We start from the raw sequence: 17,011 nt of genomic DNA, 5'->3' as shown, positions 1-17,011 counted from the left end.
GTTCCTTAAAAGTAACACTCTTAGAAAGTTATGTATCAAATTAATTTTTAACATTAAATAACTTACTACCCAATATATAAACAATAAAATTAAAAAAAAATATGACGTGGTAGAAGTCGTGCCAAGTTGACACAACTTCAATATGACGTGGCAGAAGTCGTGTTGGCACGACTTCAGTATGACATGACTCTGTCATGTCAAATTGGAATGATTTGTGCATATGAAGTCGTGTCGAATTGACACGACTTGCCTAAATTTGTAATTTTTTTTAAACGAAACCCATTTTGATAAAAAGTAAAAAAAATAATCCCATCATAATCAAAAACCCTTATAGATATGTAGGTATTTTCCATTTACGTTTGCAACAATTAAGAAGAATGAAATAGAAAAGAATATAAGATTATTGTCAGAAGAAAAAATAATGAGAAACGAGAAGGGAGAGGTAACAAGGAGCTCATAGCAGTGATTAAATTTCAATGGACGCTTCAATGGAAGAGAAGAAGAAGAAGAAGAAGCAAAGGAAAAGAACGGTGTGTGAGAAATTCAAGAAAGTGGTGTGTCTTATGCCCTATGATTACAACTTAGAATATATAATATGTGGTGATGTTAACATTCCATCATGTGGTTCGTTGGTTTCACGTCAGAGTTTAATTACTTCTCCCAATTCTCTTCTTCCAAATCAACCATGCAAGTGGAACACCATTTGCCGTTTAAACACCATTTTTCCACTCACACATAAATAATGTTGATGAAAGACCACTTTATTTTGAATACATTTTCCTAACACAACTTCTTCACAATAAAATAACGTCTTTCAAGCATAACTTATGTCAGGTAAGTAATTAGGTAATTGTAATGACATATTAATAGTAACAAATTTAGTTGTAGCTACGTAATAGGATAATGATAAAGATTTTCTGGATAATATACACTAGTGGTTATGTGGTAAAATGTATAAGGGAATTGAGGTTGTTTCCAGCATGTGACTTCAGTAACTAAATTTTTCAAGCAGCTCCTCCATAACTAAAAATGCTCTACAATTTTCCTTCAATTTTAAGAAATACATGGATAGAGTTTAAAATATTAGTTTTAGAAATAAATAAAAAAAATTAACGTAAAGAAATCACAGAATACAAATAGGATGAAGCTGAGAAAATAGGCCTAGGTGTGGATTGGGATCACACAAGATCCGGAGCATAAACGCTACAATTCTGGGATTTCTTGGTAAGAAAATTTTCTATCCAATGGCGTGGAGAGAACAAATCAAAAGGGATATTTTTGATCAACTCTTTTGTAAGTTAGTTGGACACATCAAAAGGGTCGAACGGCAAAGTTATTAAAGGCCAATGCAACCACCTTCCTTCCTTTCTTCATCTTCTTCTACTTCTTCTTCTTCTTCTTCCCATTTGCTTGCAAAGCAAACCAACCATGTCTACCGTTGCATCAGAACCTCTCTTACACCTTTGCTCCAGAAAACCTTCATTTCATAGCCATAAACCAATCCCTCTGAGACCCTTCTTTCTTCCCACGTGCTCCTCTAATCTCAATGATGCATCTGTCATCTTCCACCAACCTCGTAGGACTCTCTCTCCCGTGCATGCAGTTTCACTTGCAGACACACCTACCCTCCATCCCCTTCAATGCCCTCAGACCATCACCCACACTTTCGAAATCGACCGAACCCAAACGGTCTCAACTTTTCCTTTCCATTATATATGTTTGGATATAAGTGACATGGCTGATACATAATCTTGTGTCTTAAGCAAGAAGTCCTAGGTTGAACTCAGGTCAATGTGAATAAAATAACATATGTTGGAATATGCGAACTCCTTAAGTAGATTCTATTATCTCCTCTGATTTGTTTAGGTCGTAGCTGGGGAATATCCTGCGTTTACCCAGAATAATATACATAGATATATCATCTTGTTTGGTTTCATGACAAAGTGCTGGGGAATAGACAAAAGGAAAAAAGTTTTGATTTTTATTATTTTGACACTTTTGGACCAGCTTGATCAATTTTGTCATTGAAATCTTCGTTTTTTCTTGGGGGTGGGGTGTGGTGTGGTGGGGGCTTAAAAGGGAATTACCATGTATGGGAGACAAAAAAGGTGTTTTGATTTTGATTTTGTTTTGTTATGTGTTTACGCAATTAAACTCGTTTTGGTGTTTGGCATTGATGGGGTTTTTTGCGATGAAATGATATAGGCGGTGGGAAAGATTTTTGTGAGATTAGATCACGGAAAAGATTTGAAGGATTGGGAGCTTACGGTGCGCTGCAGTCTACCTGGAAAATGGATTCTTCACTGGGGAGTTACCCATGTTGATGATGTTGGAAGGTGCACCATGTTAAACAACATGCTGAATTCTCTTCGAATTTGACTTTGAGCTTCCTTCTTATTTTTTAATTGATATCATTGTAGATCTTAATATTAACAATCCAACTAGTTTTATGTATAATGATAACGTAAGCTTGATCCTCCAGGGAATGGGATCAACCTCCTCTTGATATGATACCCCCTGGATCTGTTCCTATAAAGGTAGAAAAAAGCTTTATGAGTTGTCATGATCAATATGGCACATGTTCATATTGCCATGCAGAAAGTTTAAGTTGGAAGTGAATAATCTTTCAGGACTATGCAATAGAGACCCCTTTGAAGAAGTCAGCCTTATCTGCAGAAGGAGATACGCTTCCTGAAATCAGGATTGATCTTAAAGCCAAATTTGGAATTTCAGCAATTCATTTTGTTCTCAAGGTTTATTTCTAACAATTGCCACTTGATAATGCTAAAAAAGAAGGCATTGATTCTAAGAATCCTTTGACTGAACTTTTCTCTCTGCTTCCCAATTGGGTGTACCTGTTGTTGATTCAGGATGAGGAAACTGGAGATTGGTACAAAAACAAAAGTAGAGATTTCGTGGTTTCTTTGGTCGACTACATTAGGGCAGATTCAGATACAAGTATAATTGAACCTAAAAGAGGCTTTGATTTTTGGCCAGGTTTTTCCAAATCGTTAGCACACTAGTTCATTTGCTTTTGTAAAAAAGTCTATTTTGTTTCTCATAATGCTCTAGGAGTGTCAATAAATCATAATCATGTGATAAACAGTCAAAGGTTTGTGATAATATTTCTTCTATCACAGGGAATTTGGGGCAAATATCTAAAATCTTCTCCAAGTCAAAAGCTGACGAAAATGAAAGCAGTGAATCCAGAGTTCCAGAACGAGAAAGCAATCAACCAGACGGTTTCTATGAGGAAGTGTATGTAACAAAGAAGGTTTTAATTAGTAACTCTGTCACTGTCTCCACCAAGAAATGCTTTGAGTCTGGGGCAGTGAAGGACATTTTATATGTTGAAACTGATCTTCCTGGAGATGTTGTGCTTCACTGGGGAGTTTGTAGGAATGATACAAAAAGGTGGGAAGTTCCTCGTTCTCCTTATCCACCAGGCACAGTACCATTTAAAGAGAGAGCTTTGAGAACTCCATTATGGGTACAAAACTCACTAATCTGTCCTTTTATTCTCTTTTATGTTTTATAACTTCTTGAGTAATTAAATGTTATTCATGCTTAATAGAAACCAGGTCATGTGTACCTTCTTCCTCCTATTTTATTCTACAAATATTGATGATTTTTATGTCTTCTCTAATGCATTTAGAATTTTAGATTACGAATGCATGGTATTCACGCAACAATTCTTCTGAAAGGTTTTTATGTGCTAGCACCACCCTTCCCCCTCTCTCTTTTGGTTATCTTGTTTTGGTTAGGATATACAGGTACAATATTGTAGTCAATGCCTATCTTTGTGTTTTATGATATAGACACCTCTAATATCAAACATTCCATCAACAAAGATGATATAGACACTCATCACTTGTTCTTCCCTTTTCGCAGCCAAGCCCTGATGGAAAAGGATCTTCAGCACAAATCACTTTAGAAGAAGAATTTTCAGGATTTGTTTTTGTACTCAAGCAAAATAAAGATACTTGGTTCAAGTACTTGGGAAATGACTTTTATGTTCCTCTCTCAAGTCCTATCAAATTGCTTAATAGTAGCAGCAAAGATGATCTGTCAGAAGGAGTGCAGATTGAAAAGCCTAGTCAGGAGAATTCTTTCTTTGCATTTACTGATACAGTGGCCTATGAAATGAGAAATTTGGTCTCAGACAATTCCTCTGATAAGAATCAAAAGAAGAAATCTAAAAAGGTGCAACAAAGCATTTTTGAAGAAATTGAAAGGCTGGCTGCTGAAGCCTATAATATATTCAGAAGCTCCATTCCAAGTTTCTCTAAGCCAACTACTGCAAAACCGGAAGCAACCAATGTGGAACCTGAGACAACTATTGTTGTACCAGAGGCTTCAGTGGAATCAGAGGCACTGTCCCTGGAGCCAAAAATATGCTCAGGGACAGGCACAGGGCATGAAATATTATGCCAAGGGTTTAACTGGGAATCTAATGTATCTGGAAGATGGTACATGAAGCTTAAAGAGATAGCTTCTGAACTAGCATCAATTGGTTTCACTGTGGTCTGGTTACCACCACCTACAGAGTCTGTTTCACCTGAAGGATACATGCCGAAGGATTTATATAATTTAAATTCCAGGTACTTGATTAGATGCAGTCTAATTCTTTTACTGTAGTTGACGTGAATCTTCTCATAATAATTTGATGGAAGGTTAGTGTTAGGAAAATTACTCCTGTTAGACAGTTACATTCAACAGCATATGACATATGCAAGATTTTCAAATATTATGATCACTCCTTAGCTAGAGTAGGGGACGGTATATTTTTAGCTGTTGATTATATAACACACTGGAAATAAAAGGTAATCTCAAAGGATAGATTGCATTCATAACATTTTCAGGAAAAGGAACTTTCTCATGTAAATGGTTACAATTTTTCTTTTTGAAATAAATATCAGATATGGAAACATAGATGAACTCAAAGATTTGGTGAAAAGATTTCATGAAGTTGGGATCAAAGTTCTAGGAGATGCTGTTTTAAATCACCGCTGTGCACATTATCAGAATAAGAATGGTGTTTGGAACATATTTGGAGGCTGTCTTGACTGGGATGATCGTGCAGTTGTTTCAGATGATCCACATTTTCAGGTTTGTTTATGAAGGTTTTGGATAATTGCTCTGTTTTCTTGTTCTTTGAACTAATAACAGTAGTCCTAAAGTAAAGCAAAACAAGATAGATAAAAGTTCTCTACTTTTTCTCTAACAGTTGATATTTAGGGTTCAAGTTCATCCTTTTCTACTATGTTCCATTGGTAATTTTAAAACTATTATACTTTTACTTTCTGGGTCAACCTGAAAAAATATTGAATATCCTATCTAACATACAGGGTAGGGGCAACACGAGTAGTGGAGATAGTTTTCATGCTGCTCCAAACATTGATCATTCGCAGGAGTTTGTGAGAAAAGATCTCAAAGAATGGTTATGCTGGTTGAGGTTGATATTTTTAGACTCATTTCTTCAGCTTATATCATTAACAAAAAAATTGTGGTCAGGAAAGTGCCAACCAGTTTGTGACTAGATCATTGGTTCTAATTATTTAGACTAATGGTTTTGTTGCTAAGATGGTTATGCTGTGGAGAGCTAAGACATTCTGTCCAAGAGAATTGAGATTAAACCGTCTAAAATATTTGTAAACTTTCATGTTTGAAGCTTTATGTTTCAGACTTTATTCTGGCTGTCAGTTGTACTGTACTTGACTTGGCAACTACCAAAAATGACTAACATTAAATATTTGTGTCTCGTGTACGGAATTTATAAGTGTGCATTGACATTTTGATGCTAGAAAAAGTTATAGCTGTTTAAGACCAAGCTGGTTTATTATCATCACCCATTATGTGTACAGGAAGTTATGGCATCTCCTGGCAATACAGGATGCCAGTCCCTAGTTTGTGTAGGCCATAGCTTATCTATTCAGTAGATACTGGACAAAATTTATCATGTGTTCTGTGCTAGGCGTATATTTAAGACTCATTGTATGCAAAACCCTTGTAACATGTTTTCCTCAGGTCAAGGCTGCCACTTTAGGCTTTATTGAAAACGTGTCTGCACATGGAAATGTTCAAATATTCAAATGGAACTCTCATGAGCTTTATGGTGTGATGATAGCTGACTATAGTGTCTTGTACAATTGTTTACTTCTCTAATCCTGTATGTGACCTTCAGGAAAGAAATTGGATATGATGGATGGAGGCTTGACTTTGTCAGAGGATTTTGGGGTGGTTATGTAAAGGACTACATAGAGGCAAGTGAACCTTATTTTGCTGTGGGAGAGTACTGGGATTCCCTCAGTTATAGAAATGATGAAACTGATTATAATCAAGATGCTCATAGGCAAAGGATAGTTGACTGGATCAATGCCACTAAAGGTACCTCTGGTGCATTTGATGTTACAACAAAAGGGATTCTTCACGCTGTAAGCATTAACTATGGTACATTTATTTTCACAGCATTTGTTCAAGTTTGCATTTTCAATTGAACAAGGTCAAACGGATTTTGAATCAAGCTAGTTTCATTTATTTGATGGAGTTTGTTTACATTTTCTGGGTGAGTAAAGATAGTATAGTGTTGGGTTTCTTGAGATTTTTTTAATTGTAATGAAATCAAATGCATACATAAAAAATTCTCTAATACTTCTTTTGCGATACCAAATCCTCATTTATAACTCTGGCCCTGTCATAACATCACATATCTTCTGCTATATGAGAAATGAATGCAACTGTAATGATATAAACATCCTTACATTAGCCTCATAAATTATTTTCAACTAAAACCTGTACTTCTTGTAAGAAAACACTGATGTGCTTACTATAACTTATTTAACCATGAAATGTTAAATTCTTTCTCAATACAGGCACTGGAAAAATGTGAATATTGGCGATTGTCAGATGAGAACGGAAATCCTCCAGGTGTTATTGGATGGTGGCCTTCTCGGGCTGTTACCTTTATAGAGAACCATGACACTGGTTCTACTCAGGTTTGAACTTCCTCATTATAAATTTATCATGATGCATCTTGACACTTTAACTAGGTTTAATTTCGATGAAAACATTTATCGCCCACCATTTCATACAGAAAAGGCTGATTATGATTAACCTAATTTTGCAGGGTCATTGGAGATTTCCCAGTGGAAAAGAAATGATAGGATATGCTTACATTCTTACTCACCCTGGAACCCCATCAATCTTTTATGACCATATTTTCTCTCGCTACAAAACTGAAATAGCAAGTCTGATATCTCTCAGAAGGAGGAACGGGATCCACTGCAGGAGTACAGTAAGTATCGCAATTTTGTCCTGTGTTCCGAATCTAGTATTGTGTAAACATTTTCAGGGTGGAAGAATAAGAATAAAGTTATTTTCTTATCATATAAAAGCAAAATAATGTTGGTTCTCTACATACAATAAGAGAGTGAAACCAATTACTCAAAAATCATAATGCAGAATGACAAATTACATTCCATAATGTGCATACACTGGTGGAGATTGAAACGCAAGATAGTGATTACATTCTCTTGATTGTTTCATATGGAAACTAGTACACATGCAAGTGTATTTTCTTCACGTTTTGTCTTTTTCAAAATGTGATATTCTTGGCAAATTGACTTATAGCTTGTTTGGAAAATTTCCATTCTATCATTAGATGCATGTTATTCTTGAAGTTGAAGCTACTTTTAGTGTGTTTAGGATGTAAAACCTACAATACCACTATTAGCTTCTTAAAATCACACCCGAGACATAGAACAAACACACTATTACTGTAGATTTTGCATCAAAGTCCACATTTGACATGCATTCTAGTCTTCCATAATCCGTTGAAACACGGATGTTTATATCGTTGGAGTTCTAACTTTGAAACTTTCTTGCTTTAGGTTCAAATTAGCAAAGCAGAAAGGGATGTTTATGCAGCCATCATTGATGAAAAAGTTGCTATGAAGATCGGACCAGGACATTTTGAGCCACCAAGTGGCTCCCTGAAATGGTCATTAGCTATTGAGGGAAAACACTATGAGATTTGGGAAGCATCATAACCATAATATAATCATTACTAAGTAATACTTTATATACATCTATATGAATACACACACAAACACACATATATATATGTATATATATGTATATATGTAGATATGGATACATGTATATTCCCTTGGACATTCTCCACCATGCATAGGTTGTTCTTGTATTTGAACGGTGGTATGGCCGGCTTCTATTGAAGTGAGTTGTGCCAAGTTGTTGCTTAAGGTATTTATAGGCTTGTAGTTATGGCCACATCAGCTACACTGCTGAGAAAACTGCATAGGGTAAATTTCAGCCAAATGCAGGCTCATGTGTGTTGAAATTATGGTAGAAAAATAAGATAGGGAAAAAGGGGTATTCAGTTGAAAGCAAAGAACTTGTTTTATTTATTTATTAAGAACTTTTTAAATTTATAATAATTGAAATGTTAATGCAAAACTGAGATTTTGCTCCTCAACTAAATGTTGTAATTAACTGACTGACTTCTTAAGTAGAAGTGTCAATAATTGACTATAAAATTATTTGAGAAGCTGAAATAGAAATAGAAATTCACGTGCAATATATAAAGTCAATATTTAACACTTCTTATTTTCAGACAAGTGATTATAAGATTCATGAAACAATCAATTCATGTTTATAAAATATGTGTAGTCTATTTTCTCGTTCTACCAATTAAACCAAAACTTTATTCTCCTCAAGCGATGATGTCATGTTTATTTGAGTCAATGATTTCAGTCATAACTTGAATTAAAGAAAAAAAAAAACAAGATATGAACAATAGAACAAAACGAAGAAAGATAATGGATGAAAGGAATGAGAAAACAAAAGGAAAGAGATGAGAAGACTCGGGAGGAGATTTATAAAAAAAAGTCCCCATGTTTCTTTTAAGATAAGATCCTAAATTATTCTTAAGAATTAAGATAAGAAAAGCTTCACACACAAGTGCTGAGTAATATCTCTCAAATTCAATATATTAAAGTTGTCTTATAAGAAACAAGACATGAATATTTATCGAAAAAAATAGTCTTATTTGGGTAGCACATTTCCTCTTATTTGGGTTTTGAAATAGTGTAACTAAATACTATTCTACAAACTACTAACATACCTAAAAATTACAAGAGTACCTTTTAATTACAAGCCTAAAAAAATACAAAATAAAGATATTAAAGATATTTTTACGAGTAAGGACATTTTGTTTATCACGCTTCTAGGAATTATATGATTTTGCTCATTTTCTTGGTATCCTCACCTGCATTCATAAAAAATCATTAAACCAAGATCTCCATCTTAAACACTAATATTGTTTTTTCTTAAATTTTTCCACAAGGCTTGAGTTGTTTCCTGTTACAAGAAGATCACTACATATATACATATAGTGAGATGATAAGAACAACAAATCCATCTATTTTTGGCATATAATGCTGATTTGACAAGATTTTGGAAAATCTAAGCTCAAAAAATGTTCATCAATTTTGTTTTACTATACTTTTAAGGCTTGTTTTGACCCTAAATAGCCTTCTTAACACTACAGGAAAATAATTAAATAAAAACTAATTTTAGAAATAAAAAATAATTAGTTATTATAGTGACTAAATTAGAGACCATTTTAGAAACTAAAACAATTTTAACTTTTCAATTAGTTTCTATTATTGTTAAATAGTTTTTAAATTGGTATTTAATTAGCTACCAAGGTTTTTGCTACCACTAATTTAGTCACTATAACAACTAATTATGTTTTGTCTCTAAAATTGGTTTCTTCTATTCAATGATTTTCTTGTAGTGTAAGAAGATAACATTATATTTTTGGTAGTTGCATTTGTATATGCTTTTGAATCAGGTGAGAGGGTTTAGGGGTATAGCATTTACAAGTGCGGACATAAGTGTAGAAGAATATAGACAAAAAAGAGAGTTACTCATATTAAGGGTTGGAATTAAAGAACCTAGGAGAACCTTAGTTCGATTCCAAAGTGGTCTCAATATGGATATAAGAGATAGAGTTGAACTTTTAAGATTTAATGATTTAAATGACTTAGTTCAACTTTGTGTAAAAGTATAAGAACAAATCAAAAGATGTAGAAACTAATGGAAGGAAATAAGAGAAGACAAAAGGTTGTAGAAACTAATTGAAGGTAATTGCACAAAATTGCAAAATTGATGAACTAATCTTGTATATTTTGATTTACTCAATCATATATATAATAAAATTATAATTACTGGAAGCTATAAAATAGAAATACTAACAAACCTCTAAACTGACCATTAATGCAATAATAACAGTAAAATAGGTTAAGGGTAATAAAATCAAAATAATAATAAAATCTGAATTAATAACCAACATCCTCCCTTAATTCTGATTTGGAACAACCTGTTGCCCCAACAGATCTCTTAATTTGATGAAAGCATTGATCTTCAATGGCTTAGTGAAAATATCTGCAATTTGATCTTCTGATCTGCAGTATTCCAATTTGATCACGTTCTTCCCAACTTAGTCTCGCAGGAAGTGATATCGAATATCAATGTGTTTACTTCTTTCATGAAAAACTGGATTCTCTGCAAGATTAATTGCAGAGACATTGTCAACATAAATCTTAATTGGAATATTTAGATTAAAACCAATTTGAGTCATGATATTGTTTTTCTCAATCGCCATCAATTCTTTATTCATAGCCTCTTGCCATTTGGGGTGTTGAATGACATCTGCAAGTCTCACAAGTTCTGATTCTGCAAGAAAAGCAAAGTGAACTAAATTTCCATTGTCATCAACTTCATCATCAAGATTTACTTCGCAATCTTGAAGGTGTGCAGGTTGTCGCTGCTGTCTTCTTGGTTGCTCCATCATAGTTGCAATTGGAGTTGCAACTTCAGGTTGAATTACAACTTCAGGTTGAATTGTAGGTGCTTCAAGAGTAACTTCATCTTCCACATCATCGTTAAAATTGTACATATATCGTTTTTTCGAATCCATTTCAGCTGCTGCATTCCATTGCCATTCCTCATCTTCGACAAATGTAACATCACGACTAACAATCACCTTCTTTGTCATTGGATTGTACAGTTTGTATCCCCCATGCTTATATCCAATGAAAATGGTCTTCACTGCCTTATCATCCAACTTCGATCTTGCTGCCTTGGGGACATGAGCATAAGTAATTGACCTAAATACCTTTAAGTGTTGCACATTGGGTTTGAATCCGCTCCATGCCTCAATCGGAGTTGTGTTAGGAACATTCGAGTGGGTGATCTGTTTATCAAATATACCACACATGTTACAGCCTCAGCCCAAAAATAATTTGGCATACCTTTCACTTTAAGAATGCTCCTCGCCATGTCCATGATTGTTCTATTCTTTCTCTCGGCAACTCCGTTGTGTTGAGGTGTATAGGGACAAGTTATGTTATGCTGCAACCCAAGTTCTTCACAGTGCCTCTTGAACTCATTAGATTTGTACTCACCTCCTTCATCACTACGCAACATCTTAATTTGTCTGCCACTCTGTCTTTTAACAAATGCTTTAAATATTTTAAAGCAGTGGAATACCTCATCCTTGCTTTTCAATAGATAAATTCAGGTTTTCCTTGAAAAATCATCAATAAAGGTTAAATAATACTTATTACCTCTAACTGATGATATGTTCATTGGGCCACAAACATCTGTATGAACAAGCTCCAAAGGAAATTTTGCACGCCAAGGCTCCTTAACAAATGATATCCTGTGATTCTTTCCAAAAATGCAAGCCTCACACAATTGATCAAGATGATGAATATGGGGTAAACCATTCACTAAATTTCGTTTGGAGAGATTTTCCAAACTCTGGAAATTTAAGTGCCCAAAGCGTAAATGCCATAACCACGATTCATTATTCACTATTGCATTCAAGCACTTGAAATCACCCATATGCAAATCTACTGGAAAAATGCGGTTTTTTGATAAAAAGGTTTTAAGAATCAAACTACCTTTTTTTTTTATCAAAAATTGACAATTTATTTTCAACTATGTGCATCACGTAACCCTTTTCAGCCAGCTGCCACATACTCAACAAATTACTTTTCATATCAGGTACATAGAAAACATCATAGATGTACCTGTGATCACCATTCTTCAATGTGATAAGAATTTGCCCTTTTCCAGTCACTCTAGAATGAACCTGCCATCACCAAATTTCACTTTTGTGCGAAATGAGTCATCCAAATTTGCAAACAACTCCTTCTTACCACACATATGATTTGTGAAACCTATATCCAAATACCAAGTCTGATTGTTTGGAGTTTCATTTGATGTGGTTGTCATTAGTACTGCATGATCTTCTTCATCTTGTTCGTGATTACTATCTTCTTGAGCACAATTGGCAGCATGATTATCACCTTTTGATCTGCACTCATTTGCATAATGGTCGCGCTTATGGCAATTATAACACTCAATATTTGATTTATTATAAATGCCTCCTCGTCCTCCGTGACAACGTTCCCCATGCCAAGAGTTATTTGAACTTGGATTGTGATTGGAACCAGTGTTATTTTGCTCAGCGCCTCCATGATTCTGGCCACCACGACCTTTACTACAATAAGTACCATGTTTAGGAGCTACCAATTGAGGTTTGTGCTTTTAAAGCTTGTTCAATTGGTTTTTCAATCTTATTGTCATTCATCCGCTACTCATGCGCTCGTAGGAAACCAGACAATAACCTTACTGTCATTTTTGAAATGTCATTGGCCTCTTCAATTGTGACAACATGTTCAAATCTAGGAGTTAAAGATCTCAAAATCTTCTCCACCTTTGCCTGCTCTGAATGTGTTTCACCATTGGTCTTCATCTGATTTGTTAAGGCAAGAACTTTATTTATATAGACATCAACAGTCTCTGTGGTTTCCATCTGCAGCATTTCATATTGGCGTCTTAGGGTTTGAAGACGCACCCTCTTGATCTTGTCATCACCTTTGTAATTGGTTGACAAAATTGTCCAAGCCTCACTGGCAGTTGTTACTCCTTCTATCTGCTCAAACGCCTCGTCATTAATCCCTTGATGGATGAGATACAAAGCCTTATTGTCCTTATTCTTCTGGTCACAATGCGCTACTCGTTGCGCCTCAGTTGCATTAGCAGCTAATGCAGACACTCCACTCTCAACGACATCGCATAACTCATGAAAATCAAACAAAACTCTCATGCACACACCACCAATTGTAATTTTTTCCATCAAGGATAAGGACTGATAATTGGGTAGAGTTCATGATAACAACCTAGCTCTTGATACCAGTTGTAGGAACTAATTGAAGGAAATAAGAGAAGACAAAAGGTTGTAGAAACTAATTGAAGGTAATTGCACAAAATTGCAAAATTGCCGAACTAATCTTGTATATTTTGATTTACTCAATCATATATATAATGAAATTACAATTACTGGAAGCTATAAAATAGAAATACTAACAGGCCTCTAAACTGACCATTAATGCAATAATAATGGTAAAATAGTTTAAGGGTAATAAAATTAGAATTAATAATAATAAAATCTGAATTAATAACCAACAAAAGAAAGAGTATTCAATGGACAACAAGTACTCTAGGGGTAAACAAGATAGACCACATGAGAAAGAGAGGGAAAACGAAAACCTAAAAGACAATGATAAATCTAAAGATAAAGAATCTTATAAAGAAGTGAGGGGTAAAAATGTACAATTTTTTAAGTGTCTTGCAAAGGGTCACTACTCTTCTGAATGTCCTTTACATAGAAGGAATATGATTTTAAAAGAACAAAACATTTCCCCTAAGGCCACACTCTTCTTCATCCTCTAGTGAAGAAGATGCACCAACTTTTGAAGAGAAAATCCAACCATGCACTAGGGAGTTATTAGTTGTCAAACGAATCTTACATAACACACCCTTAAAGTTGGAAGAATCACAATGAGAAAACCTGATCCACACACATTGCACAATTTTAAATAATATTTGTTCAGTCATAGTGGACATTGATTCTTGTTGCAATTGTTGTAGCTCTAGGTTTCTTAATAAATTAGCTTTAACTCCCCTACCTCATCATCACCCTTATAAATGGGATTGGATCAGCCAAGATGGGGGCATCCTAGTACAAACACAGGTTAGTGTACCTATAGCCATAGAAAAATATAAAGAAAATGTTTTATATGATGTAGTGCTTCCTATGGAAATAGGCCACATTATCCTTGGTAGGCCTTGGAAATTTGATCATAATACTCTCCATGAAGGCAATACTAATTAAATTATACTTTATCATTTCAAGGGGCTAAGTTTATATTGTGACCTCTTACACCTCAATATGTAAGAAAGGATGACCATCCTAAAAGAAAAAATAACCCAAGAAAAAAAGGTTTTAAATTCACCTAGGATAGATGACAATAAGGATGAGACCATCTTAAATCTCTATGTCTCATTGTTCCTTCTTCTTCCCAAGGTATCTTTTCTACTTCATCCACCCTTGAGTCCACTTTGCGTACTTTACATGATCAACAACAAATTCATACACACACTTGAAATTTTTTATCTTTGTGTTTTTACTGTCTACTGTATTTTTCAGGTAGATTCACGAATGCGGAGGATTTTAAACACTATTATTCTTATTAATGTAGCAACCCTACCCACATTGCAGATCTAAGGTTAGATCTTTTTCAAGAGGGAGGGCCTGATGGATATCCATCTAAGACAAAGTCAGCCACCACAACTTAGGCTAAGAGTAGAGGCATAGAAGAATATATTTTCTCTCTTAAACCTTGTATAATTTTTTAAACAGTAGAGATTAGGAATTTCCTTTCTGACCTTGTATTATGGGTAAAAAGTAAAGTAGAATTCAAACATAAACCTAGGGTTGAGAGGGCGTGTACAAGAGCTTCTACAAACCCTAACTTATAATGCAAACAAGGGTTAATAGATGACATAGGCAGATACTCTAAACCTTAATCTTAATTTGCCATGCAATCTAGGGATGCAATCTAGGGTTAGGAAAGTTTCTCCTACACTCTTCATTCTCTCTTTGGCTATAAATAGAGTCTTCCACCTCTTATAAATTCATACTTGATTTGAAGTAAAGAAACTCTAACATTTTAAGTTCAAACTCTCTTTAAGTTTTGACTCTCAGTCTTGCTAGGGTTACTTAGCCTAGAATTCTTAGAAGAAGAAACTCTTCTTCACAAGCTTCCACGTGAAGCTAGCTTTGTTGCACCGTGCATTTCACTTCATTTCCTCTTATAAATACTTCCGCTGCCTCTCATTATTCATTCCTTCACTGCAAAACGTCTCAAGCATGGAGCAAATTCCATCACCAAGTGTTTCCATTAATTAAACTGCAACAAGATCAGAATATTTGTTGTATAATATTTCCATTGAACTTCCCCAAAAGATTTGTGGTTTGAATTGATGCACACGTAGATATGCATCCTTGGATGTAAGATCTACATTTTGAGCTTGTTTTTATCATCATGTTCGAAAGTGATAGGAATCATAATATTCATGATCCAATGACCAATAACTTTTTCTATAATAGAAGAAATTTGTCAGGCTTTGTCATGAATTAGGTTCTTAATATTCTTGTTCATATTCATCATTATCAACTACAAATATAGTTAACCATGAATGTATCAAAAAATTAATCAGATTACAATCACCAACTTGCCAAAAAAAAATTTGGTATAGCCTGGGAAAATGTGTCTAGTGCTAGTCCAATTTGATAAAGAAAAAACAAAGGCTACAAAGAACCATTCTTCTTATAAACATGAGCAACCAAATTTTTTTACCAATCCACTTCTCTCTCGATGAATTTCCAACACATTTTATCCATATATTCTTCATTAATATCAGATATTGATCTAAGGCCAAACCCAACCTCTCCTAAAAATCTACACATATTTTATCCTAAACAATTCTGATTTTTTTTTTTTATCTTTTGTAATATCACCCCTCTATGTGAACTTCATAAACCATCCTTCCAAAGACTTAAGAAGAGCTTTAAGTCATTTATATATCTGAAAATTAAAGAATATGTTTAGTACCACCACTATAAGAAAATTGTGAAATATAAATTAATTCTAGAGACCAAAATAACACTACAAGAAAATCATGAAATAGAAACCATTTTTAGAGACAAAAAATAGTTAGTTGTTATAGTGACTAAATTAGAAATCATTTTAGAAACTACAAAAACTTTTGGTTTCTAAATTAGTTTCTATTATTGTTAAATAATTTCTAAATTGGTATCTAATTAGCTACCAAGGTTTTAACTACCAATTATTTAGATTCTAAATCTGGTAGCAAAAACCTTGGTAGCTAATTAAATACCAATTTAGAAACCATTTAACAATAATAGAAACTGTACTGGGATGGCCGACCGGTCTACCTGTCTCGGCCGACCGGTCTACCTGTCTCGGCCGACCGGTCTACCTATCTCGGCCGACTCAGTAAACCAAACCCCAACCCAAATGGCAAGGTCGACCACGTGGCACATGTGTCCGACCGACATGCGACGCTCAAGTCAAAGGTTGACTCGATTAGCAAGACTAATCCATGGTTAAGAGATGACCTAATTCAACCCTAATCGCAAACCAACTCCTTAATCCGACCCAACAACAAGGACCCATCAAGGTAATATAAATATCACGCATTCCAAGGAGAAAGGTACGTCATTATCTACAGTATTCAGACAACCGAACACTATCACCCCACTAACTTGAGCATTGGAGTGCCATCTGCAAGTACCCCACCCGTCTGAGGAGCCACTCGGCGAGGAAGACCGAGGAAGGAGTGTTGGAAACGCGAAGACCGACCGAACCGCATCCAGACTCAATAGTTCTCCCAGTCCCCAAACTAGTTCGAGAACAATTGGCGCCCACCGTGGGGCCGAGGAGAGTAGAAAGGAATCACAACAATAGTTGGTATCAACCCGCAACATGGCAAGCATGTCTGAGGTAGATCAAGCAACAATGATGTTGGCCCTTCAGAAGGAGTTAGCTGA

The 17,011-nt window shown here is 34.9% G+C and overlaps 1 protein-coding gene across 4 annotated transcripts; it reads left to right on the top strand.

Annotated features, from left to right (window-relative positions):
- Positions 1-1,127: 1,127 nt before the first annotated feature.
- Positions 1,128-8,428, top strand: LOC137810597 (alpha-amylase 3, chloroplastic). 4 transcript variants are annotated; one of them, XM_068611951.2, is made up of 13 exons: positions 1,128-1,224; positions 2,206-2,336; positions 2,483-2,537; positions 2,631-2,753; positions 2,871-2,997; positions 3,141-3,490; positions 3,892-4,601; positions 4,920-5,109; positions 5,349-5,455; positions 6,185-6,434; positions 6,873-6,995; positions 7,127-7,294; positions 7,890-8,428. In XM_068611951.2, exons 3-13 carry the CDS (start codon positions 2,508-2,510, stop codon positions 8,046-8,048), a joined length of 2,337 nt encoding a protein of 778 aa, XP_068468052.1. In that variant the 5' UTR covers positions 1,128-1,224; positions 2,206-2,336; positions 2,483-2,507; the 3' UTR covers positions 8,049-8,428. The 4 variants fall into 4 exon arrangements, 2 of the variants coding, with proteins under 2 accessions (XP_068468052.1, XP_090154368.1); XR_016518429.1 differs by lacking the exon at positions 1,128-1,224 and adding an exon at positions 1,256-1,689 and having other exon boundaries at positions 6,185-6,450; XM_090298242.1 differs by lacking the exon at positions 1,128-1,224 and adding an exon at positions 1,260-1,689.
- The last annotated feature ends 8,583 nt before the right edge of the window (positions 8,429-17,011 follow it).

Source organism: Phaseolus vulgaris, chromosome 2 (assembly GCF_051622355.1).
Source record: "Phaseolus vulgaris cultivar YP4 chromosome 2, ASM5162235v1, whole genome shotgun sequence".
Classification (NCBI taxonomy): Eukaryota; Viridiplantae; Streptophyta; class Magnoliopsida; order Fabales; family Fabaceae; genus Phaseolus; species Phaseolus vulgaris.
Note: the sequence above shows the minus strand (reverse complement) of the source record. Positions and strands in the feature narration are given on the sequence as shown.

Bases quoted from the DNA above. Each gene is read 5' to 3' on its own strand.
- LOC137810597 (XM_090298242.1), top strand. From the start codon at position 1,429: ATGTCTACCGTTGCATCAGAACCTCTCTTACACCTTTGCTCCAGAAAA. The intron at 6,435-6,872 runs GTAAGCATTAAC...TTCTCAATACAG, and splicing joins CAAAAGGGATTCTTCACGCT to GCACTGGAAAAATGTGAATA. The intron at 7,295-7,889 runs GTAAGTATCGCA...TTCTTGCTTTAG, and splicing joins GGATCCACTGCAGGAGTACA to GTTCAAATTAGCAAAGCAGA.